Source organism: Sinohyriopsis cumingii, chromosome 5, assembly GCF_028554795.1.
Source record: "Sinohyriopsis cumingii isolate HCF-2022 chromosome 5, ASM2855479v2, whole genome shotgun sequence".
Classification (NCBI taxonomy): Eukaryota; Metazoa; Mollusca; class Bivalvia; order Unionida; family Unionidae; genus Sinohyriopsis; species Sinohyriopsis cumingii.
In genome coordinates this window covers 122229817-122256011 of record NC_142965.1, presented here as the reverse complement: position 1 = coordinate 122256011, position 26195 = coordinate 122229817, and the positions used below count along the sequence as shown (strand labels likewise).

The window sequence follows — 26195 nt, the reverse complement described above, 5'->3', positions numbered from 1 at the left end:
ATTTCATTCAATGCGGCGGCATGCCACCGCATCCAATCAAATTAAGTTGTTCAAATTTGAACGCTGTTCCTATATGATAGAGACAAGGGTTGCACACAGTATGAATGGACTCATAAATAAGCAATGTTTCACTACCGGTTCGTGTTTGTAGAAAAACCTTTCACTCAAATGCATCCTGTAATGGCTTCTCACTGGTACGTATACACACTTTTGATGTTAAACTTACAAATTATTCTTTTAAAGTCAAGTGCCTCCACCATTTTCAGCCGATATACAATGCACCAATGTTACACGCAAGTCGTTAGTTGGCATTACATACTAAGGGAGGCAACTGATGAAATCCAATAGATGTCTCAATAACAAAGTACTAAAATATATGTTCCATCTTCCAAGGTTTAGATAGGGTTAACATAGCGGAACCCTGGCTAGCGAAGATGCTGCCGGTCCATGTTTGCACAAATACACCCTTTCCCTCAAATACACCTGTAATGGTTTTTCTCTGGTAGGAACAATGCTGTCGGGCATTTCTGCGCACTTAAGGTTTCCGTCTCCAATACCGAATCAAAACGCATACCGAATTCGACCGATTGACCAAAAAAAAAATACAGCAATGCTTACCATTTGAAAAGAGGCAATTGTCACCAGAATATTCTGTTCAAAATAATATTAATATTGGACACAGGGGATGCCACCCCAGTGTTTTCCTGACTCGCGATATGTTGGCCTATTCTGCGCACAGCTCTGAAAAGATGGAATGTTTATCCATCGAGCTATAGAAATGAAATACATTACTTTGGACTGTTTCTGTCAATAGTTCAGTCGAGTAATTAGGTCAAATTTGTAGCTAGTTTTACAAAATTTAACGTAAAAATTTCAATAAATGGCAAGAGATATTAAGCAAAGAAAACCGATCTTGTAAAAAAAAGTTAGTAAAGTTCAACATTGTATAAAAAATGTATTATTATGTGGAATAAAAACAACAATGAATATGATGTAATGTGTTTACAACGTCTTGCTGATGGGGAAAACTTACTAAAGAATTTAGAAACAGACTATACGCCGGGGAATGTCTTGAGAATTTATGTTCTAGCGGCAAGTTGACACGTTGGGTAGCAGACGATTTTGTACGTGTGTGACACCTTCTTGCAAAATTGGAAATTTGGATTAAAATGCAGTATTATTTTAAGGTATACATTTCCATAGGTATACATTTCCATCTTTTATATAATGTATTAATTTTATTATTCTAAAAGATACATAGTAAATCAGATTTTCTGGGTTACCAGTTCAAGCAGGTCAGGGAATGGGTCTTCATGTTGACATTTAGAAATCACATTTTCATATGCATTTCGAATCGAAATGCGGGATATTTTTGTACACATTATGAATATCACTATCCATAATTGAAGTACAATCGCTCTTTCTTGATACAAAATGGATTTTTTTTTTAACAAAAATAACACGTGGTCCAATGTTTACAGAAATGTAGCCAAGACAGAAAGAATATATAAAACATTTTAAACATTTTAATTAATATTGTGGTGCGTGATACACTCACATTCATATATGTATCGCCAATGGTAACATGCAAAGAGATGTTAGCATTATATTATGGACACGCTTTTAAACCAATCTTTTAATAAACCCTTAAATCGGGGTCAGACAAACGCACTTTTGGTTTTGATATATGACAAGTGTTCATCAACGAATACAGTGCAATTCTGATGTTAAACGATGCAGTATTGTTTAGTAACAGCCTGGAGAGGAAAAATTGCAAGTGCTTTTAAGATTTTTAATTTATACAGGAAAATATATTATGATTATCTTTTCGTGTGCAACACGCGGCCTTCATAAGGTGCATAATTAGTATAAAAGTATGGTGGCAATGGATGAAAAAGTATGAAAATTAGACACGGGGAACGCTTGTAAACAAATTTTCGTCAACGTCTGGAAAGAAATCAAAAAGACTTAGGCACTGCACACATGTTTATGCAAATTGGCACATACATTGCAATTGTGATGTCAACAGGTGAAGAAGCATGTGAATTATTTTCAGGTGCAGGAAGACGAATGGGCGCACAGACGGGCAAAGTAAATCATATATAATCCCCATTCTCGATGCACGATATTAAAAATAATTGTTTTTTAGCATGAAGTCTGTAATCTATTTTCCAGTAAAGGATATACAGACAATAGGAGACTGAACTGGATTTTAGATAAATAATTACTGGTCAGTGTAAAAAGAAAAATCAAGACGAAGCAAATAAACACAGGAAGGTACATTGTTTACAAAACAAACAAAAAATGATGAAAATGCTGCCTAAGAATGCACAATCGAAAGACAATAATTATAAAAACAAAAATTGTAGCAATATGTTAATTAATGCGTAACATATAATTTTATTGTTTACTTGAGCTGTGACGCGTGGTCAGAAGTAAACAGCATATAGTATTCGTTCAGAGATACATAGAAACAAAAATTCGGAAGACGCTTTGGAAAAGTCCGTACGTATATTAAACAACTGCCTTTTCGAGGTGCAGTAAACCAAATTATCGTGCAATTCAAAATCCAATTGGCAAACACCTGTTATAAGAGACCGTTTTACTCGCTTACAGTGTTAGCTGCTTAAAGCAGGTTTGCCTATACTCATGATTGATTCGATGGACAATCTTAAAACCCCAATGGCACCGATTTTCATAAGTTTCACCATTCCTCTAATCTAGCTAGAATTTGGAAGGATGGAAATGATTTTTTTAAAAATAAAGCTATCTCACACAAACCCTTCTTCGGAATAACCAATAGGTTAATTTTAAACGACATTCAACTATTCAGTTTAGAATTAAGAGGTGTAAACGTTCAATTCAGTGAACGAAGTCACTCGTAATTCCGTTCTTTTTCGGGAGTGTTCCAAAAATAGTAATGTGATACATTCGACAAATTCCGTTAGTGATTAATCTAATAACAACAACATTCGTAGGTGGCGTACATCTTGATTCGAAAGAGAATGAAGAGAAGCAAGCTCTTCTGCTTTGTTTAAGCGGATTTGAGAAGATAAAGTGTGCATTAGGTAAAAACAAGAATCGGGTGAATATTGGTGATCAGCTTTGGCACTTTCAAGCGCGAACTTGGGCTAAGACCATTCGATATAGCGTGGTGTTGATTCTTATGTTTACAACGGTGTTGTCATCACATTTCGTGTTCTAGTTTTCGACTGAAATCGGTTTACCCATGGATGTCGCCGATCAGTATCGGATTAATTCGTACACGGTAAAAAATAGCAGGGTTTATCAGTTCAAAGGAAAAATGACATGGCTCATAATGAAACGTCGATATTATCTGGTTTTAATGAAACCCAACGATAGTTAAGACCGATATCGTTAAAGATTCACTATTATTACGATGATTCAGCAAATACGACTTTCTGCACGTAACTGCGAAATCAACGGGGCTTTAATCTGTCTTAAATCACTGACGTTGCACAATGTTTTATTTATATCTTGGGTATTGTTAAGTTTTAAGTATAGCATTATTTCCTGGGAAGTTACACTTACGCTTTCTAAGATTTATCGTCCAGCATAAACAGGAAACTAATCCGCAACAACAAAATTATATTCTGAAACCGTTTTCTTTTTAATAACGAATAAATATACCGTAAGTACTCCCGTATAGGTCGAATCAATCGTCAAACAACAAAGATCATGAACTGTCGTTGCATAATGCGCCTAAATATAAGGGTTGTTTGTTCTACTGATTATTCTTAACAAACTGTACAGACCCAGATCTGCCTGCGCATCATTCGACGGTAGATTTGGGTCTTTGCAGTTTGCACCTGACTTGTCTTATAAGAGAGTACAGACATAATCTAATTTTGAGCAAGTTAACACATGTATGCAACCTCAAGAAAAGACAAACTGAATAATTAGCGCCTTCGAGATGGAACAAAATGAGTATTCATACGTCCGGTCAAATGTCACTGGCAAACAGCGGCAATAATCCCAATAAAAACTGACCAAAATATCTAACAAATGCCGCATCAATTCTAATGCAAAAATTTGCCATAATTGTCCTTATCTACGAGGTAAATCAGTAACCTTATTCATGTACATCAACAAAGTAAACCAACAGCCCTATTTCTGAACATCTACAAAAAAAGTAAAGTAGTAGCCATATTGTTGTACATCTACAAAGTAAAACAATAGCCGTATTCCTTCGATTGGTATACATAAAGTACCTAACAACAAATTAAAGATGGATGAAAGTTTTGGAAAATTATACTTTCTTTTTGTGAAATCGAGCAACAAATATATATTTTGAACTTAAAAAGCAAAATAGATTGTGCGCGATTAGGCGCTGGCAGAAGAGCAGATAAGGAAATGCACACGAGCAAGGTTATGTAACAAGTCAACTAATGCGTTAGTTCTCGTTATTATGTATGAATTTCTTATCAGAAATATAAATATTGGTGATTCATATTATTTTTACTGATACTAATTACGAAGTTTAGCATATATACGTCAGTTGTAAGCTAAAATAGTTCAGGGGTCAAATATTTATATCATAAATTTGTTAGACTTGATACTCCCTTTCAAGTTTCCTACATTAAATAACTCAGGCAACGGAGAAATGTCCCCACAGTTTGTGTAATATTTAATCCAGTGCTCTGCTAGTCGACTGCTCTGCTAGTCGACCTATTTATAAATACAACAAGGTGTCACGAAAATAAAGAAAGCCAACTGAATTAAAAAAAATATTTTAACCATCATAGTAACTCAAGACTCAATTACTCTAAAGCTGCATTTTGTAATTAGATGTTTCATACAAATCTACGGTCTAGAAGGCCGTACGCATATGCAAGATGCTGATTAAAAAAATGTGTACAGTACAGCTGCGACAAACATACCATTTACACAATAGCAACTTTATATGGATGAAAGAGCATACTGAGCACACATACACACACACACACGGTTTCTTAAAAAATAACGAGAACTGTTAGATATGCTATATATCACATTTTCCATTATCAAAATATAGCCTTTTACATACTGTTCTGAAAAAAATGGCAATCCAACATGATACATATGTTAGGGTTCTAATTATTACTTTTTACACACGTCTTACAAAGTAAGTGTTCTGAATAAAATCCAATTCAAACTTCTGCACCGTCTTTCTCCTCTTAACGTTACAAAACCCCATTCTGTGTCACAACCTTAAGTTTAAATCACAGAAAAAAAAAATGATTTATCTTACAATCTTGAACAAGGCTATATTTTACGGCCAAGAAACACCTTATTTACGGCAAAGAAGCACCCTCTGGTTCTTCTCTTAATCCCAAGACACTTTGGTTCGTTTCTGAATCTGTCAATTCTCCTCGAAGTGGACTACGTGATCTCGCGCTATCAGAGCTGGCGTTGTTCATTACCAAATTCAGATCAAACGAGGAAGAGCCAACGTTCTGCCAGTCTACCTGGTGGGTGTGGCTAGGCTTAATTTCTGAATTTGCAATGCAACCATCATCACCGTTAATTACAATTTTCAATCGGTGTAATTGGTAAGCTAAAGAATCATCTTCCTGCTCCACTGATTTTAGGGCAGTTTCTTCATCAACTGAGGTATTCCCGGAAATCTCCGCCCAGTCCAAAGCTTCTGGACCTGAAAGCGATGAGAACTCGGCAAAATCAGAGCTATTTGCGGCTTCCACATACACTCCATGAGTATTGTCTTCACAAGATCCGTCTCCCATTATTCTGTGCATTCTTGTATTTGATCCCGTTCGTGTATCCTCTTTAACCAATAGATGATCAAATCCATATTGCTCAGTTGGCTGTAATACCTGAAACCGACTTGACCGTCTAAGTTCCAAATCATGAACATATTGAACAACGAAAACTAAGTGCTTACTTTTATTTTCCTCCGCTATCTTCTTTAAATCTTTTGCATAATGCAGTGCAACTTCGATTTGGTCTTTTACATCGTACAACCTTGTTTTTGCCATAAAGTAAAGAAGCATTGCTTTCCTTTCTATGCCTTCCCATGCTTCATCAACTTTTGCCAAGTATTTCGAAGCAATGGCCACATTTTGCCTGCAATAAATTCGATCCTGAATCTCTCTACACTCGGTACTCATGCCAAGCAAACAAAGAATCATGCGAAGAAGAAATAATCTTTTCCACTGATGTCCAACCTCCTCTGTTTCTCGCTCGAGGCATCTCATCCCGCATGCTCCATACTCGAGAAGACGTTTAAGCGCATACTCAAACTGAGTAAATTCAAACATGCGGTGGTAGAAATGTACAATACGATAATACATGTCTGCCTTTTCAACACAGTTACATACAAAAGAAGCATGTTGTAATGCAAGATCGACACTTTCCTCTCCTCCCTGAAAATCTCTCGTCAGTGCATTTTCGATTGCCATTCGTGGAAACAGAAACATTGAAGAAATGTACTGATTTGGAGTCTTGGAAACAATTTTCTGTAATTTCCTGATTATGTCCTGTCTCATAAATCGTTCCCCTTCTGTTAGACCATGAATAAAGAGCTCATTTTCCTCAATGGGTGAATCAAGCATCACAGCTAGCGTTATAACATACTTGTCTGGTGTAATTTTGCCCCTTTGTGGAGTATTCGAGAAAAGAATTCTTTCCATGTGATTAGACATATCTTTTAGAAAGTTGTAATCAGTTCCGTTATAAATTTCACGCTTAAGTCGTTTAAAAAACATCTGCAAACCTTCACGCTTTTGCTCTAAGCATGGCACAGGACTGTTTATTCCGTGTTGCCCCAAGAACGCAGAGGCAAATCTTTGGAGTTTTTCGGCGATATCTTTGTAACCCGCCACAACCAACGCATTCTCTAACTCGTAAACTGTACATCTCTTAGGTAGTTCCTTGAAAATAAGATCCCAAATGGAATCGATGGTAAAATGTGCCACCATCTGTACGACTGTTTTTAGCAATGATTCGTCAATAACTTTAAACTCTCGCAGAGCGCAACACAGCGCCACCGGATCTCTCAGCACACGTTGGATGTCAGGACGTATTAGATCTATAGTGAGTCTGGTGACCTCTTCCATGGTCAGTTAATGGATTTATTATCACATACATTTTGCATAACAACACTTAGTAAACGTGTCTTCAGGCCAATTGTAGCCTACACTCTTCAATAAGATCACGCGATATTGCTGTAACTTGGAACTCTTCGCTGAAGTTAAAAATCTTGTACAATATTAACGCTGCTTGTAGAACATCGTCGTTTTTTTTCATGTAGGGAGTAAAACAAAATTTGTACTGTTTAATAAAATATTCAAACAAGGTAAATTATGAACAGACTGTGGACTCCAAACACTGCGTCATTCACTAGATGTTGATTTAAATTCAAAACTTCAGGAATAAATAAGGTACCAATTTATCTTGTTGTTAATAAATCGCAGTCTGAAACATCTTCAGAAGCAGTATATACATACACAAGAAAACAAATCGTCTATATTTCCTTTAATGGAATCTTCGTGTTACTTTGCCAAGAAACACAATCTAGACGAAAACTGAAATGAAAAGAATAATACGTTACCGCAATATAGTCCTAAATGTTTTTAAGGTCACCTCTATAAAGTAATCCCTTGTTATAAAAACATCAGCACTATTAAAATCACAAAGTAAATAAGCACCCACTTTTGTATTTTCCAGAGTAGGCTACTTAAAACAGGTCTGACTGTGTCGGAAAAATCTAAGGAAGCCAATATATATTTTTCACATTAATAACTATCATCTATACTCGCTTATAAATGGACTCCAACTGCATGCAATACAGACCCAGATCTGCCGTCGCATACTGCGTCGGTAGATCTATATCTCTGCAGTTTGTCAGGAGTACTCAGTAGAAACAAAGAACATATACTCTGATTAGCATGCGAATTATGTGAAGGCAGATCAGGGTCTATCTTGTCTGCAGTTCAAATTGTCTTATGAGCGAGTACATACAAGAGTTAATGTAGTTATTGAAAACTGAAACTCCCAAATGCATTTGAACAGAATGGAACGCTTGAGTTACAAAGCGTGTTGTGTTTGCCAAAAAGAATGTGTGTGTGTGTGTGTGTGTGTGTGTGTGTGTGTGTGTGTGGTTTAGATTTTTAACGTAACTTTAACAATTTTTCAGTCATATCGCTACGATGTCTACAGTGTGACAGTTTATAGTGATGTCTAGCACTGGGGCATAATATCGCAGACATGTAGCATGATGTCCCTCCCAGACAAATTTTCCTGACGCCAAGCCGACCACTCACACTAACCTCTTAAAGCTGAGCGCCAAGCGAGGCAGCTGTTAGTACCATTTTTGTAAGTCTTTGGTATGACTCGGCCGGGGATCGAACCCACGACCTCCCGCATCCGAGGCGGACGCTCTAACCACTATGCCGCAGGAGCGGTGCCAACAAGAGTAATAATTTCGTTCCACTCCTTGACTCTCTATTGCAAGCGTCAGCACGTTTGGTATGTATTGGTGCTTTACGGCACAGCAATACAAGCAGGTTATTTGCAGAGGCAATGGAGTAAAGTGCCTTGCCCAAATACACACAACGATAGCTGAAACAAGCTGGTCCGAAGGTAAGATTCCAAACAGGACCCTTTCGGTTGGGAGTCTGGCACGCTAACCACCGAGCCACCGCGGCTCCCAATCATCAGCAAGATGCAATGCCATTCAGAATCAACCTTGAGGGAAAGGTCCCTATCTTAAATTTTGATATGAATTGCAATAACGAAACATAGTAAATATATTTAAATTATATAAATTATAAAATATCGTTATCAAACTCCATTAAAATTTTACTATCCATTTACCGTCCACTGAATATCAGTAAAATCTTCCAATATATGGAGAAGCTACATTTTTGGAAATCGAACAATGTTGAAGAATGAAAACCCAACAACGCTGCAAGAAAGGGTAAACTTTGTATCATGCAAATCAGACTTGGAAGAAGTTTATTCCTAAATTATGCTCGAGTGTAAATGCATATGAATATTATGAGTTCGCTTGAATCAACAGTACGCTTCTTTGGTGATGCCAGAATTATTCGCGAAAAGTTTTCTCCCCTAGCTTTGCCACAAGGTGTCGCGCGTATAACGAGAGTCACCCAGTAAGCAGTTTCCGTAAGTTGTGACTGTATCTATATGTGAATCAGGGGCACCGACATATTTTTTTATTTTTTTTGGCGGGGGGGGGGGGGGGGGGGGCAAACGTCTAGTGTTCAGCTATTAATATTTTACGGATGTAGGCCAAAACCTGTTTTGTAATGAAATCGGATGGGGTGGGGTGTGCCACCCACTCCCTTACCCCTTTGTGCGGGCGCCCATGACGTGAATATCAAACTAAATATTTCGTGTTCAATGTGCCAACTTTTAATCCAGTTTTGACAGTATACTGACCAAACCCAAAACAGAACAGCCCTGCCACTCACGACCGTTTTTAACATATATATATATTTCTTCATTCAAACATTGAATGCAGACTTACAAAAAGGGAACATATCAAAAATACAAAAATAGAAAGGGAACGCATAATATATAATACAAATATGGTCAAATAGCCCTTGCTTGTAGCAGTACACAAAGGAAACCCACTATTATCGCACTTGTAAACACTTGAGCGGTCGGTGTTTATGATTTTATATAGAGACAGATGTTTACGGCGAGACTTTTAAGCTTAATAACCTGTGTTACTAGGATCAATGGTTAGCATGTCCGACTCACGACCGAAAATAAGCGGGATCGAATTCTACCATCTGACCATCCTGGGTCACCTACGGTGGTGTGTCGTGCAAAACACTTCACTCCGACTGCCTCTGCACTAAATAACCAACATGTGTTGTGACGTAAATCACCAAATCAAAACTAAGACCTTCAGTAGATTAAACATATTTTTTTTTCAGGTTAAACGCAGAACCTAAATTAGCGGCGATCCGATTGGGAAAATTGTCGAGTAGAATTTTCGTCTGATTTTTTCTTTAGAAGTGTAGTTTGGTCAGAAATATTATCATTCGATTACTCTCTCTTACTTTGAAAAACACTGTTGTTTCCTGAAAATATTAAATGAGATCAAACTACAAGAGGAATACTTACAACAGTACATGGTAAGGGAGAATGCGAAATCAAAATGCAAAAGGAATACTTACAACAGTACATGGTGAGGGAGAATGCGAAATCAAAATGCAAGAGGAATACTTACAACAGTACATGGTAAGGGAGAATGCGAAATCAAAATGCAAGACGAATACTTACAACAGTACATGGTAAGGGAGAATGCGAAATCAAAATGCAAGAGGAATACTTACAACAGTACATGGTAAGGGAGAATGCGAAATCAAAATGCAAGAGGAATACTTACAACAGTACATGGTGAGGGAGAATGCGAAATCAAAATGCAAGAGGAATACTTACAACAGTACATGGTGAGGGAGAATGCGAAATCAAAATGCAAGAGGAATACTTACAACAGTACATGGTAAGGGAGAATGCGAAATCAAAATGCAAGAAGAATACTTACAACAGTACATGGTGAGGGAGAATGCGAAATCAAAATGCAAGAGGAATACTTACAACAGTACATGGTATGGGAGAATGCGAAATCAAAATGCAAGAGGAATACTTACAAGAGTGCATGGTAAGGGAGAATGCCAAATCAAACCAAAACATAATTTTAAATACATAGCGGAAGGACTTCTCGCAGCGAATTTAAATCATAATCAATTTAAATGAAGTACAAAAAAATTAATACAATGTGTATTCATATTATAAAGGTTTCCTTTCCGACACCTCTATTGGCATACCGAGTGGGTCACAGTGGGTCTTGTCCATCTTACGACTGTACTATTAATACTTTAATAGGGAAGACAGCCCACTATGCCACAGCATACACCATGCGTGCACACACAAACTATATATATATATATATATATATATATATATATATATATATATATATATATATATAGCATCAACATGTCATGAACATATGCAAGGCTGCATATCTTGAGCTGAGACGCATCAGCTCAATTCGCAAATATCTTTCAGTTTTTTTATTTTACCTCGAAAAACGCGTTTTTTTACGTTTATTACTTTTTTGCGTTTTTTATATGACTTCATTCACACGAAAAAGCGAAACTGTATGCAGTGCAAGAGAGTGCGAGATGTAGTGTTTGTGCATGAAAATCTTCGCCTAAAGGAAAAGCTGGACAATATAAATTATATGGAGGAAACCATAAAGTGGTCAGATTAGTCAGATGGTGATAACGACATTGAGTGAAAAAAATTTCAATGTTATCTGGACTACGGTTTAAAACTTTTGACATTTTTTCATATTTGTATCACTGAAACTTTAAAACTGGTATGTAGCGTGTAAATAAGTAAAATATTGATTTTTGTGTTGCCTAAAAACTACTGGAACGTTTTTTTTCGTTTTTTATTTATTGAAAAAAATGCGGTTTTTTTACGTTTTTTATTTTAACGTTTTTAACATCTATGCTTTCAGTTGATGCCACTAAAACACTTGTGTGTTCATTAGTACTTTCAAGACTGGACTATTGTAACTCAATTCTGTCTGGTTGATCTCAATATCTGCTCCAGAAACTTCAAAAAGTTCAAAACACAGCTGCACGGATCACACTTAGAGTATCACGATCAGAGCACACCTCCCCGCTGCTCTGTACTCTACACTGATTATCTATTCGATCCAGGATCAAACACAAAATTTGTTCTCTGTGCTACGTTTCACTGTTGGACTCTAGTCCAATATACCTATCCGTCCTCACCCATGTGTACACACCAGCAAGATACTAACGCTCCTCTTCTGATAATGGTATACTCATTATTCCCACTATGAAAACAAAGTCATATGGACAGCGTTCTTTTGCATACCAGGGCCCAGCAACGTGGAATGAATTGCCCACTGACCTTAGACACAAAGACACAGTGATCACATCCAAGAGGGCTCTAAAAACTCACTTATCTCGACTGCAAGAACAAACTTAAAGATCTAATAATGTTTCCTACCTTAAATATTCTCAGCATTTTTTTATTTTTTAAAAATGTTTTCTCATTTCATGGCGTTAGTTTTTGTAATTCTCATTTCATGGTGTTTGTTTTTGTAATCATATCATTATGTTTTTTATCTTACAGGTGTTGTCTAATGTTTTAAAGCGCTTAGAGCTTCTAAAGATTAGGCGCTATACAAAGTCCTCATTATTATTATTATTATTATTATTATTATTATATATATATATATATATATATATATATATATATATATATATATATATATATATATATATATATATATATACATACTTACATACATACATACGTATGTATGTATGTATGTATGTATGTATGTATGTATGTATGTATAAACGCATCAATGACTTTTACATGAATTGCCTATGGCAAACGAACTGATGAGTTCACTGTTTTTCCAGGAAAGATAGCGAAACCCATTTTGCGTTTTAATGTGACTGGGCCAACGAATGATTCGCTTCCAGTCTTAACATCAAAATTATACCACCTTTAACTCCTCAATGTACATTATAATTTTTTTTTTTTTAAATTCTCCTTGAGGGGGCCGTATCTGAATATAAGTGTGATTTGTAGGAACACGGCACGGAGAATTTAAAAAGTTGTTAGGTTTTCATAGTTAACATAAAACGAACGCTCTTCTGTAAGAGGCTGAACTGGCTGGAGGTTTATGCAATAGAGAAAATATCTTACGAAAAACATGGCAAAATGCATTTATAAACATATGAGAAATAATTTTCAAATTCAAATGCAAATATTTTGAAATCGCCAATATAGAACGACATGTAAAAAGACTTATTTTGGTGGCATGTAGATACCAAAAGTCACAATGAATTTTACCATTTACCCACAAAAGGGATAACATGTGTGTGTGTTTGTGTGTGTAATTTGAATTTTTAACGTAGCTTTAACAATTTTTCAGTCATACTGCTACGAAGTCTGCAATGTGGCAGTTTATGGTGATGTCTAGCACTGGGGCATCATGTCGCAGACATGTAGCATCATATCCCACCCAGTCACATAATTCTGAAACCAGTCCGACCAGTCCAGAAACTAACCTCTTAATGCTGAGCGCCAACAGAGGCAGCTGCTAGTAAAAATTTTTATAAATCCTCCAGGTTCGAACCTGCGATCCCCTGATTCCGAGGCGGACGCTCTAACAACTTAGGCAATCGGAGCGGTCCCACAAAATAAAGACAGTTAGTAAAGGTGTTTTCAGATAATGATGAATGGTATAAATCAGGAATTTAAACAGAAAAACGTAAAACTTACCATGCAAGTTTGAATGTCGATTCCGTAGAATACGTGCATCCATATCATCATCATCTACATATTTTAGCTGGAACATATTAATATCATCATGCAATGCACATATTAAAATATATTCCCGAAACAGTATACATGTTTTGTTTTCACATGTATTCACTGGCTATATCGCCCTGTCTGTACAACAGACCAATTAATAATTTACATGCTTATAATGAAGATGTAACTTGGTCGGCTCAGGTTGCCATATGGTGCGTAAAATTTCGAATTTCAAGGTCATGTTAATAAGTACCTACCTTAATGTTTTACAGCACGTCAAAGCCAATATCACCCATCTGGATCTGACACGATCGTTATCGGTATTTCTGTGTAATATAATACATACGGAAAAAAGATGCTTTATGTAAACCAAGCGTAATCCTTTGTACGGTACTTCAGAAATCTAGATCGTATGTATGCAGCTTTTCTTGCATATAAACGTCACAAGTACACCACAACCAATAAAACACTGTTATATACCGTATTAGGACAAAGTGTAAACAAGTTCTAGGACCTTCGTGAAGACTGTGTTAACCGACGTGTTATCGTATGTGGGAGGCAGGTGGGGGCTTTCTCTAATTGAGACAACTGACAAAAGATTGTGTCATTCAGCTTTCTCACTTGTTTACGTCTAAACACAAATTATAGAATACTACTGTACTTTTACCACTCCTTAGAATTATAGAATACTACTGTACTTTTACCACTCCATAGAATTATAGAATACTACTGTACTTTTACCACTCCTTAGAAGTATAGAATACTACTGTACTTTTACCACTCCTTAAAATTATAGAATACTACTGTACTTTTACCACTCTATAGAATTATAGAATACTACTGTACTTTTACCACTCCTTAAAATTATAGAATACTACTGTACTTTTACCACTCCTTAAAATTATAGAATACTACTGTACTTTTACCACTCCTTAAAATTATAGAATACTACTGTACTTTTACCACTCCTTAAAATTATAGACTACTGCTGTACTTTTAGCACTCCTTAGAATTATAGAATACTACTGTACTTTTACCACTCTATAGAATTATAGAATACTACTGTACTTTTACCACTCCTTAAAATTATAGAATACTACTGTACTTTTACCACTCCTTAAAATTATAGAATACTACTGTACTTTTACCACTCCTTAAAATTATAGAATACTACTGTACTTTTACCACTCCTTAGAATTATAGAACACTACTGTACTTTTACCACTCCATAGAATTATAGAATACTACTGTACTTTTACCACTCTATATAATTTTAGAATACTACAGTACTTTTACCACTCCTTAAAATTATAGAATACTACTGTACTTTTACCACTCCTTAGAATTATAGAATACTACTGTACTTTTACCACTCCTTAAAATTACAGAATACTACTGTACTTTTACCACTCCTTAAAATTATAGAATACTACTGTACTTTTACCACTCCTTAGAATTATAGAATACTACTGTACTTTTACCACTCCTTAGAATTATAGAATACTACTGTACTTTTACCACTCCATATAATTTTAGAATACTACAGTACTTTTACCACTCTATAGAATTATAGAATACTACTGTACTTTTAGCACTCCTTAGAATTATAGAATACTACTGTACTTTTACCACTCTATAGAATTATAGAATACTACTGTACTTTTACCACTCTATAGAATTATAGAATACTACTGTACTTTTACCACTCCTTAGAATTATAGAATACTACTGTACTTTTACCACTCCTTAGAATTATAGAATACTACTGTACTTTTACCACTCCATATAATTATAGAATACTACAGTACTTTTACCACTCCTTAGAATTATAGAATACTACTGTACTTTTACCACTCCTTAAAATTATAGAATACTACTGTACTTTTACCACTCCTTAAAATTATAGAATACTACTGTACTTTTACCACTCCTTAGAATTATAGAATACTACTGTACTTTTACCACTCCTTAGAATTATAGAATACTACTGTACTTTTGCCACTCCTTAGAATTATAGAATACTACTGTACTTTTACCACTCCTTAGAATTATAGAATACTACTGTACTTTTACCACTCCTTAAAATTATAGAATACTACTGTACTTTTACAACTCCTTAGAATTATAGAATACTACTGTACTTTTGCCACTCCTTAGAATTATAGAATACTACTGTACTTTTACCACTTCTTAGAATTATAGAATACTACTGTACTTTTACCACTCCTTAGAATTATAGAATACTACAGTACTTTTACCACTCCTTAGAATTATAGAATACTACTGTACTTTTACCACTCCTTAAAATTATAGAATACTACTGTACTTTTACAACTCCTTAGAATTATAGAATACTACTGTACTTTTGCCACTCCTTAGAATTATAGAATACTACTGTACTTTTACCACTCCTTAGAATTATAGAATACTACTGTACTTTTACCACTCCTTAGAATTATAGAATACTACAGTACTTTTACCACTCCTTAGAATTATAGAATACTACTGTACTTTTACCACTCCTTAAAATTATAGAATACTACTGTACTTTTACCACTCTATAGAATTATAGAATACTACTGTACTTTTACCACTCTATAGAATTATAGAATACTACTGTACTTTTAGCACTCCTTAGAATTATAGAATACTACTGTACTTTTACCACTCTATAGAATTATAGAATACTACTGTACTTTTACCACTCCTTAGAATTATAGAATACTACTGTACTTTTACCACTCTATAGAATTATAGAATACTACTGTACTTTTACCACTCCTTAAAATTATAGAATACTACTGTGCTTTTACCACTCCTTAGAATTATAGAATACTACCGTACTTTTACCACTCTATAGAATTATAGAATACTACTGTACTTTTACCACTCTATAGAATTATAGAATACTACTGTACTTTTACCACTCCTTAAAATTATAGAATACTACTGTACTTTTGCCACTCCTTAGAATTATAGAATACTACTGTACTTTTACCACTCCTTAGAATTATAGAATACTACTGTACTTTTACCACTCCTTAGAATTATAGAATACTACTGTACTTTTACCACTCCTTAGAATTATAGAATACTACTGTACTTTTGCCACTCCTTAGAATTATAGAATACTACTGTACTTTTACCACTCCATAGAATTATAGAATACTACTGTACTTTTACCACTCCTTAAAATTATAGAATACTACTGTACTTTTACCACTCCTTAAAATTATAGAATACTACCGTATTTTTACAACTCCTTAGAATTATAGAATACTACTGTACTTTTACTCTGTTCGGTATCATATCAACGAACAAATCGTCTTTGACTCGCAGTTCCTGTATCAGATCTAACATTATAAACTTTTCACCTCTGAGACAAGCTCGATGTTGATTAAGACTTTTATTATAAGTCGCTATTGCTATTTTACATGAAGTATTTTTATTCTCGTATTTTGGCTCGATCTTTTCATTTATTGCTGATAATGCAGTATCTATCCCGACACTGTTAACAATAATGGGTTTGCGGTTCCGCCGGCTGTAGCAATTCCAGCCGTTGTTAGTAATACTGGAATAGAATTCAGTGCTCTTATTATTTTGCTGTAATATTTTCTGCGTGTCTGACACAGTACAGTTTCTTATGGTAATATTTATAGCATTTGATTAGCTCATCCCTATTATTGTCTGACAGACCTGCTAAATATGACTGAAGTCTATTATTTCGTTTTTCGTCATTATGAAACAGTTTCTGTAATTATTTTAATCGACGTAGTAAAAAATATTTTCAGAGGAAACCTTATCGATTAGAGGACTAAATTTTTTATTGGCAGGATCGGCAAGAAACTCTCTGTACTCATCATACACTTCAGATGGTATATAATCATATCGGATATCTGTTGAAGATGAGGATGAAAATGGAGGGTTAACATATGTTAGTATTTCAGTAATATTATTGACTCTGTCACGATAAATATCTTCTGTTTCGTCGACATAACTAACAATATAAGATAACTGACCCAGATTAAAATCTTTAAGTACTAGATACTGCCTGACAATTGCATATGCTGTTGCAAAACTCAAAAAGACCGTGACTATCAGCTTCCCTTATATCAATGGCGGGTAGATTTAGGTATCCATCGATCAGTTCTTTGATATTTTTGTATTTTGCTTCTGTCAGTAGCTTTCTAGCTTCTTTTGTATAGTTTTTCAACCCAATATTATCATAATTATTATGTATTTCATAATCTTTGTCACTTCCAGGTTTCACAGTTGTTATATCGTCAAGCACTTGATACAATATATATATCTTTCGATATCATCATATAACTCAATTCTAGACTCAATTTACTGATACTGCGTTTAATGCAGCATTAATGTGATATACGTTATACTTTTCTGTAACGCCGGTAAGACACTCTATCGAAACTAGATAAGCTGTTGTTAGCAGGTTAGTGTCAGCATTATTATCTACTATTTCTAACAGCGTCTATTTTATCACAATACTCCATACATAGCACACGAAATACTAGACGTTTAGCAAATGTGTTATTGAGCTTACGATTTTTTTTCGAAATTTGTTTCCTTGTTTCAGCTAGTTTGCCAAGCTCGTCGTGCATCTTCTTTAGTCGTTCTTGTTCGGTTTCCTACCACCATGAAAGTTTGTTTTTATAAGGTTAGATTTATCGATTGTCAGAACATTTTCTTTATTTAGCTCATGCAGTGCATTTATCAAATATTTTCAACCGTTACTCGTCTTTCCTCGCAGTCACTTACAGGACAGTATTTGTTAATTATATCAAAGTCTCTGATCGCGTATTTCAGTTGAGGGCATCTCATTCCTGAAACCGCGGCAAAGTTATCGCTGTTCTCAGTTAAACCGGGAGAAGGTAAAGTTAATTTGTTCATTCGAGCAATCGTATTTATTGCTTTTGCTTCCTCCACACTTCCTGGGTCCGGCGAATCATCATCAGCTATTTCGATCTCCGTTTTCGTGTTTAGTATAAAATTATAAAACTCTTTCGCAACTCTGATCGATGGAGGACCAATAGACATAAGAGCTCTGATCGATAGAGGACCAATAGACATAACAGATTACAATCACATTAAATCGCCAAGTGTATATATCTGAAATATGGAAAAACCTGTGTAAGTACCTTTAGCTTTGACAACATAAATCATAAAATACGAGTACTTGTTTGTGGCTGCGAACGGATCAAGTATAAATTGATGAGAATATGAAAATTCAATGCCGTATATAGTTTAGTTCATATTTTATCATAGTTCGATGCTTCTAAACTCCAAGTTTAAATGTACCCTGTAGTTGAAATTTTCATATTTTCACGGCCGCTGGACACTTTATTTTAATCCAAAAGTCACTTGTTTCTCCGTCTGTGACCCACTCTAACCCGTCCGATAGAGAGCTGTTAAACGCAAACGCATAATCTGGCTTATTTTCCGAACAATAACTTGATGCACTTGCAACAAAACCCCAACCATTTTATTTATAGCATCTGCAAGATGTGGAATGTGACCGAAACTATTTGTAGCTCGTTTCTTACTACCACCAATCGCTTGCGATTTAGTAACACTATAAACAAGATGAAGTGTCTCGACGGATGTAAGCCTCAGTTGGTATTAGATCGTCATCTAGCGAAGTTGATGCCATCATAATGTTACTCGGCAGGATAACGAAAATGAAACTGCTTACAATAAAACAAGAAACAGAATTTGCTTCAGCAAACTTATGTCATATTTGTGAGCAAGCGTTTACGACTCAAGATCGACTTAAAGATCACTGTCATATTACAGGTAAGTAACGCGGCCCAGCTCAACTTAAATATACCGCACCATATTTCGTTCCTGTTGTGGCACATAATTTCCGTGGATACGATTCTCATATTATCGTAGAAGCATTCGGTAACAAAGATATAAATAACTGCCTGAATAGTACGGAAAAGTGTATCTCAGTGACACTTGGCAAGTTGAGATTTATTGATAGTCTCCAGTTTATAGCGGCATCGTTAGACAAACTCGTGAAAGGATGTGGACAGTTTGATAATTTGACTGATCATTTCGGTGACAAAGCAAATTTACATACAAGAAAAGGTATGTTTCCATATAAATATCTTGACGACTGGGATAGATTTAATGAAACAAGTTTACCTGACCGGGAAAGTTGTTATTTTCGATTAAATCTTGAAAGTGTCAGCGATAACGACTATGCTTACGCTCAGCAAATTTGGAATGATTTCGACTGTAAAACATTTGGAGATTATCATGACCTGTATCTGATCACAGACGTGTTGTTAGTCGAATATATATTTGACAATTTCAGAAATGTCAGCACTGATAACTACGGACTTGACTCCGCATGGTATTACTCAGCACCGGGATTAAGTTGGGACGCATTACTCAAGCACAGTAAAATAAAATTAGAGTTATTAACAGTTATTAGCAGACCATGACATGTCCCGTTTCATAGAACGTAGAATCAAAGATGGAATAAGCGTTATAACAAAAATATGCCCGCGCGAATAACAAGTACATGAGCAACCATGATAAAACATTGCCGTCGTTTTTCAAAGTTTATCTTGACGTCAATAATTGTTTCGGATATGCTATATCTGAGCCGATATCGTATGGCGGATTTCATTGGATAATTATGGAGCAAAGAAACGGATAAAATTGAACCTGATAATACTGATCATTTTAAATAGGTTGATCGCGAGTATCTTGTTGATCTTCATGAAACAAATAACGATTATCCATTTTGTCCTGGGTCATCGATGATCGATAACAGTTTGTTATCAGAGCAACTTCGTAATTGCTCATATAGTTCTAGCTCTAGTGGTAACTCAGTTGATCAAAAACTAGTTCCTAATCTTCTTGACAAACGGAGATATATTATGCATTATACAAATCTAAAACAGGCACGTGATCATGGTCTATTACGAAGAAAATTTCATCGTGTGTTAAAGTTTAATAGTCGTGTTGGATGAAAGGTTATATCGACTCTAATACTAGACGAAGAGCAGCTGCAACAGCAGAATTTGAGAAAAACCTATTCAAGCTCATGAGCAATAGCGTCTTCCGAAAGACCATGGCAAATATTAGAAAGACAGCCAATATAGAAATTGTTGATAACGCTGAACGTCGTAATAAACTTGTAGCATGTGATAATTTTTTCAGTATGAATTTTTGTAAAATGAAAATCTTGTCGCTATACACAGGAGGAAGACAAACTTAAAGTTGAATAAACGATTTTATTGGTATGACAGTACTTGAAATATCAAAGTGGTTGATGTACCAGTTTCGTTACAATTTTGTTAAGGTTGAGTGGCCTGATGCAGAGTTGCTATTTATAGATACGGACTCGTTGCTGCACAAGATATAATCTGATGATATTTACAAAGAAATTTATGAATACCGCGATCTCTTTGATATTTCTGATTATCCAACAAATAGTGGATTTCACTGCGATAACAATAAAAAAAGTAATAGGAAAATTTAAAGATAAAGTTTCTATGAAAATTATAACGGAATTTGTTAGATTCTGTAGTAAAACGTACTGCTTAAAATTTTCTGATAATATGGTTAAAAAAACGAGCCAAGGGAATTTAAAACGATGTGGTCGGTAACGTAATTGGATTTGCTAATTATAATTCGGCGTTAGACGGTTTTTGTGGCCATGTTGAAATGATGGCAATAAAATCAAATTGTCATAAAATTTAGACGGATGTTATAATAAAATATGGCCTTTGTAATTTCGATGATAAGAGATACTGATCTGATGGAATCAATACATTTGCGTTGGGATATAACATGTCTGATTGTGTTGATTTTAGCAAGGTGGAATTTTTAGATTGGTTATTACGGTAAATCTTCAACTGTTTAAGTTAAGAAAATAAGGATAGTAAAAAAAATGGTGAAATATGAAATATAATGAAAGATATTACGGTGGAAGATACCACATTCAAGATGAAGAGAATCCTCTTCCATGGTAAGCATAGGACGATTATACTTAACAAAGAGAAGCGTAGCACGTACTTCAAACATAGAAACAAGATACAATTTTCCCTTGTTTGAAATGATCATTTTGATAAACTTTCTTTGATTACAAAAGAGCTCGTTAAAGCTACTGACATTCTTTATATTCCAATATCGCAAAATACACAAAACATACAGTAGATGATGAGTAAAAATGTTACGTTAATAAGACAATAGTTTCTCATGGAAAGACGATGACATTTTTACAACAGCAATGCAATCCATTTGAACTCCACCACACATATTGACTCGTTGTACAGTTGTTAAACATAAATAAAACGAATACAATCAACGTTTACGTTTAGCAGACGATAACTGCAGATTTAATGGAAAATAATACGTTCAACAGATAATACATTTCAAAACGTCACGAAAAATATGTTTCCTTTTGATGATTTATTTTTTGTAGACATGTTGCAAGTTATAAATCACTTTGAAAGAATGTTGGAACACAAACTGTGATTTATGAGTTGTAATTGATCTAAAATTTGTTCTATTATCAAATTTTAACGGATACTGACAGGCGCATTTGAAATCTCCGTCACACCTTATCATGTGTGTGTATGTGTGTGAATGTGTGTGTGTGTGTGTGTGTGTGTGATTGTTTGGGATTTTTAACGTAGCTTTAACAACGTTTCAATTTTATCGCTACGATGTCTGCAGTGTGGTAGTTTATAGCGATGTCTGGCAATGGGGCATCATGTAGCAGTCATATTATCCTGGCACTAGGCCGACCAGTCCTAACTTTGACCTCATAATGCTGAGCGCCAAGCGAGGCAACTGTTAGGAACATTTATATATATATAAAAAAGATTTTGGTATGACTCGTCGGGGTTCGAACCCACGACTTCCCAAATTTGATGTTGACGTTCTAACCACTTTGGCAACCGGACCGATCACACACTATCGTGGCGGCACCATATATACTACATTTATTAGCATACATAACTAAAGATGAATTTCTGAATTATTATGTTTTACAAAAATATTAACAACTCATCTTCATTCAACTCTAAAAATTTAAGTTAATTAAACTCACAGATTCCCACCTTACCCCTAACTTAAAATTTAGTTAGGTCATAATTTGATAATAACACTCACATCTTTCCAAAATACCGGCATGTAAACACTAGCCTCTTTCTAAATATGAACACGTAACTATATCAGACACTTCAAAAAAATAAATCAGTTAAAAACATTAGGAAAGAATATTAATAATATATTCAGATACACGTGTTTTTCATTCCACCTATTCTCACTGGAACCAGATCTCTATTATCCTATGTGAAGATCTTACAGCCACCGCTTAGGGGCCATGTTCTGGTGACCATAGAATCAGCCCATGGAAATAAAGCTTTCACAAATCTGAAAGTTTATCACATCGTTAGGCACACATGTGTGCCCTTCAGCCATACTGCACAGTCTCCCAAACGCGACGATATAAGACTTCATCTGACTGGCTGATACAATTCGCGATAACAGTAATAACACTGGTTACCAGAAGATGAACCCTGAGCGGTTGCTGTCAGATCTGTGTGTGATTAGGATTTTTAACGTAGCTTTAACAATTTTTCATTCATATCGCTACGATGTCTGCAGTGTGGCAGTTATAGTGATGTCTAGCAATGGGACAGCATGCCTCAGACATGTAGCATGATGTCCCACCAAGTCATATTATCCTGACTTCAGGCCGACTAGTCCTAACACTAACCTCTTAATGCTGAGCGCATATCGAGGCAGCTGTTAGTACCATTTTTGTAAGTCGAACCCTCGACTTCCTGCATGTGAGGCGGATGCTCCAACCACTAGGCCACCGGAGCGGTCGCTGTCAGATCGTAACGTAGAACAGTAGAGATCTGATTTTTATCAGCTTGACGAAAAATGGTGTACATTGTCCAAGGTACCACGACACAAACCTTTTGTCAAGAATTGTAACGAGGCCGAGTCGAAATGTTGCGAAGAACAAGTGTATGATGCAATCATAGTATCAAGGAACACGTGTATGATACAATCCTAGTATCTGGAAGTTTAACGACGACAAGGATTTGTTCACAATCTTGTAGACTGCTGGTATTTGATAATACACATTCTGATTTCTGTTATTACTACTGTTTGATAAAACTGAAAGGAAAAAGGGAGATTTCTCAACACATTTATTATGTATTATGATAACGAATTGTACACCGGAGACTGAGCTTAGCACGGCCTTACAATAATCGGTAACAAGTCAGTCACCATGTCAACAGTGTTAATCGGTAACAAGTCAGTCACCATGTCAACAGTGTTAAAACGCTTCATGAAAAGACGCGTTTAAATTCGGACACGGTGGTCTGGATGATTTCCGTAAACAAATAAAAGCCTATTTTCGTTGAATGCTTCATTAAGAACTATAGCTTTCTGAAAAACGAAAATCTTTTATATTGACCTATTCAAAGAAATTATGGAATTTACAATCGTTTATGTGTGGTGTATGACAATGTGAATAAACAAGCATTTTCTCAAGAAACTATACAATATTCAGCAAAAAGATCGTGCAGCAACATGTTTTTTGTTGTTGTTGGAATGTATATATTTTGCTGAAATGCTCATTTAATCTCATATAGCATATCGAACAATTTAAAAGTTTGGTTGATGTACACGAAACAAGTGGCAGCTTTTTTCTATGTCAACAAACATTCAACCGATGACGCTTATAGTTATTCAGTTGTAACTTTGTCCCAAACCAGTCTATAGAAAATTGTTTTAAAGAGAAAAGACCACACTAGCTGTAAGTCAACTAGAAGTAATGCATTATTTCCTACTTAGTGTACACTGCAATATTGTCTGTAAGATATTGTTTGGGGTTTTTCTTATTAAAGACCAAACGGCTTTCAATTTAAACAAATAGTAATGCATTATTTCTAATTACTTCATTGTATTAGCGGCCACAACTTTAAAAGAATTTAGAAGAAATTTGTAAAAATAGTTTTCTCTGAATTCATTCAAGTTAAAGTAGTATATTAATATAAATTATATTGTACACCACTTTGACTAACTGTAAAGAAAGACTACGTGAAAAGACATACTACCTGGAAAGAAAGGCAAGAAATTGTGTAACCGCTGTACGGTGTAATTTGCCCACTAGGCATTGCGTCATTGGACAAACATATCATTCAGTTTTCAGTAAACCTTATTGTTGTTTTCATCTTTATCTAAGTGAAAACTTTTGTGTGCTGTCCAAGAGTGTCTTTTAAATAACAGTTGTGAAACAACGTTGTTATGGACATTGGACTGACTGTTTATGCCTCTATGTATTGTTCGACCCTGCCAATAATAATAATAATAATAATAATAATAATAATTAGTAGTAGTAATAATAATAATAATTAGTAGTAGTAGTAGTAGTAGTAATAATAATGTTATTGTTGTTTTTGCTATAATTTGTTTTTTGAATGATTAAGATGTAATATTTGGAAACGAAATACAAGAAGAAAGTACATTTTAATAATAAAAGTTGCTTAATTATGCCCATTTTGATTAGAGTGAAACAGATTAACCCTTTCAAATTCAATCATAAACGCCCCACAGCCCTCGGAAAAATTCTGTGATTTTAAGTGTCAGCTACTTCATCATTTAACTGCCGTTATGCAGCAAAAATAATACATAGACTCAAAAAACATTCGCATATCCATTTTTACCGCGCACATTAAAAGAATTAAACAATAATATCTTGCCTAAAATTCGAGCAGGGTGTGGGTGTATGAGAATTGGATAGGGAGCGGGAGTCCAGTGGTTTGCCTACGTCATTTCGTAACCAGGATGTTTCGTACCCAGCATTTATATTCATTCTATTGTATTATCCGTTAACATTATTTGAATTTGGTATAAAATAATTATTAATGTTTATGATTATGTATTATGTATTATTATTATTATTATAAAAAAAAATGAAAAAGTCAAATTTTAAAAGTCATTGAAAGAATAAAAAAAGAAAATCAGATATTTATAACGAGTCTAAGATGGATCTTAAAACAAAACTTTGTGTACTTAATTAGTATAGTACATAAAACAGAGGAATAGGTTTGTAAACAAGGTTATAGAGATGTACGAATATAACAGAACATGTGTAGCTACACACTGTTATGCAGCAAGAAAAGTATTTACAAAATCACCAATCAGATTATTTACTGTCTTATTATATTGATTACAAGTTAATTTGCTTTATTCATTTTATCTTAGAACGGTATTTTAAAATTTAAATAATGGTTACTAACCATAATATTGTCCCGTGGTACGAAAGTGGAGCTGCAGTCTATTGTTAGATACGAGGTAGTGATTCGTGACGTCACACAAGGGCCACTGCTAAACAACCTTATATACACTTGATGGTAAATTTTAAATTGATGTATCTATGGCTGTCGTGACTTCAAATATAGTCGACTGATGCCAATTTAAAATTTCTCTTGCAACATCTATCACTGTCAGCTAGGATATGTATGTATGTATGTATGTATGTATGTATGTATGTATTATTATTATTATTAGTGAAGTTATATTGTGCAAGATCTGGCAAAGGTGATACTGTTCTCTGGATCTACGAAAGCTATATAAAACGGTATCCGTGTTCAGACAGTATATCTGTGTGTGTGTGTGTGTGTGGTAGCGTACCTCTTAACTTGCGATATATCCAACACGCCTCCCTCTAGAAAATATAACGATCTCCAATACACTCGCTTCTCTCGAGCTACGATCATTTTGTATTCAGGATATCAAGCATGACGCGGGGACTGGTTGGTATTTTA

The 26195-nt window shown here is 35.0% G+C and overlaps 1 protein-coding gene across 3 annotated transcripts; it reads right to left on the bottom strand.

Annotated features, from left to right (window-relative positions):
* Positions 1–1504: 1504 nt before the first annotated feature.
* LOC149800098 (uncharacterized) lies at positions 1505–26195 on the bottom strand. 3 transcript variants are annotated; one of them, XM_089959683.1, is made up of 2 exons: positions 26062–26195; positions 1505–7544 (listed from the first exon to the last, which is right to left on the bottom strand). In XM_089959683.1, exon 2 carries the CDS (start codon positions 7074–7076, stop codon positions 5295–5297), a length of 1782 nt encoding a protein of 593 aa, XP_089815809.1. In that variant the 5' UTR covers positions 7077–7544; positions 26062–26195; the 3' UTR covers positions 1505–5294. The 3 variants fall into 3 exon arrangements, with proteins under 3 accessions (XP_089815809.1, XP_089815808.1, XP_089815810.1); XM_089959682.1 differs by lacking the exon at positions 26062–26195 and adding an exon at positions 13623–13872; XM_089959684.1 differs by lacking the exon at positions 26062–26195 and adding an exon at positions 13333–13558.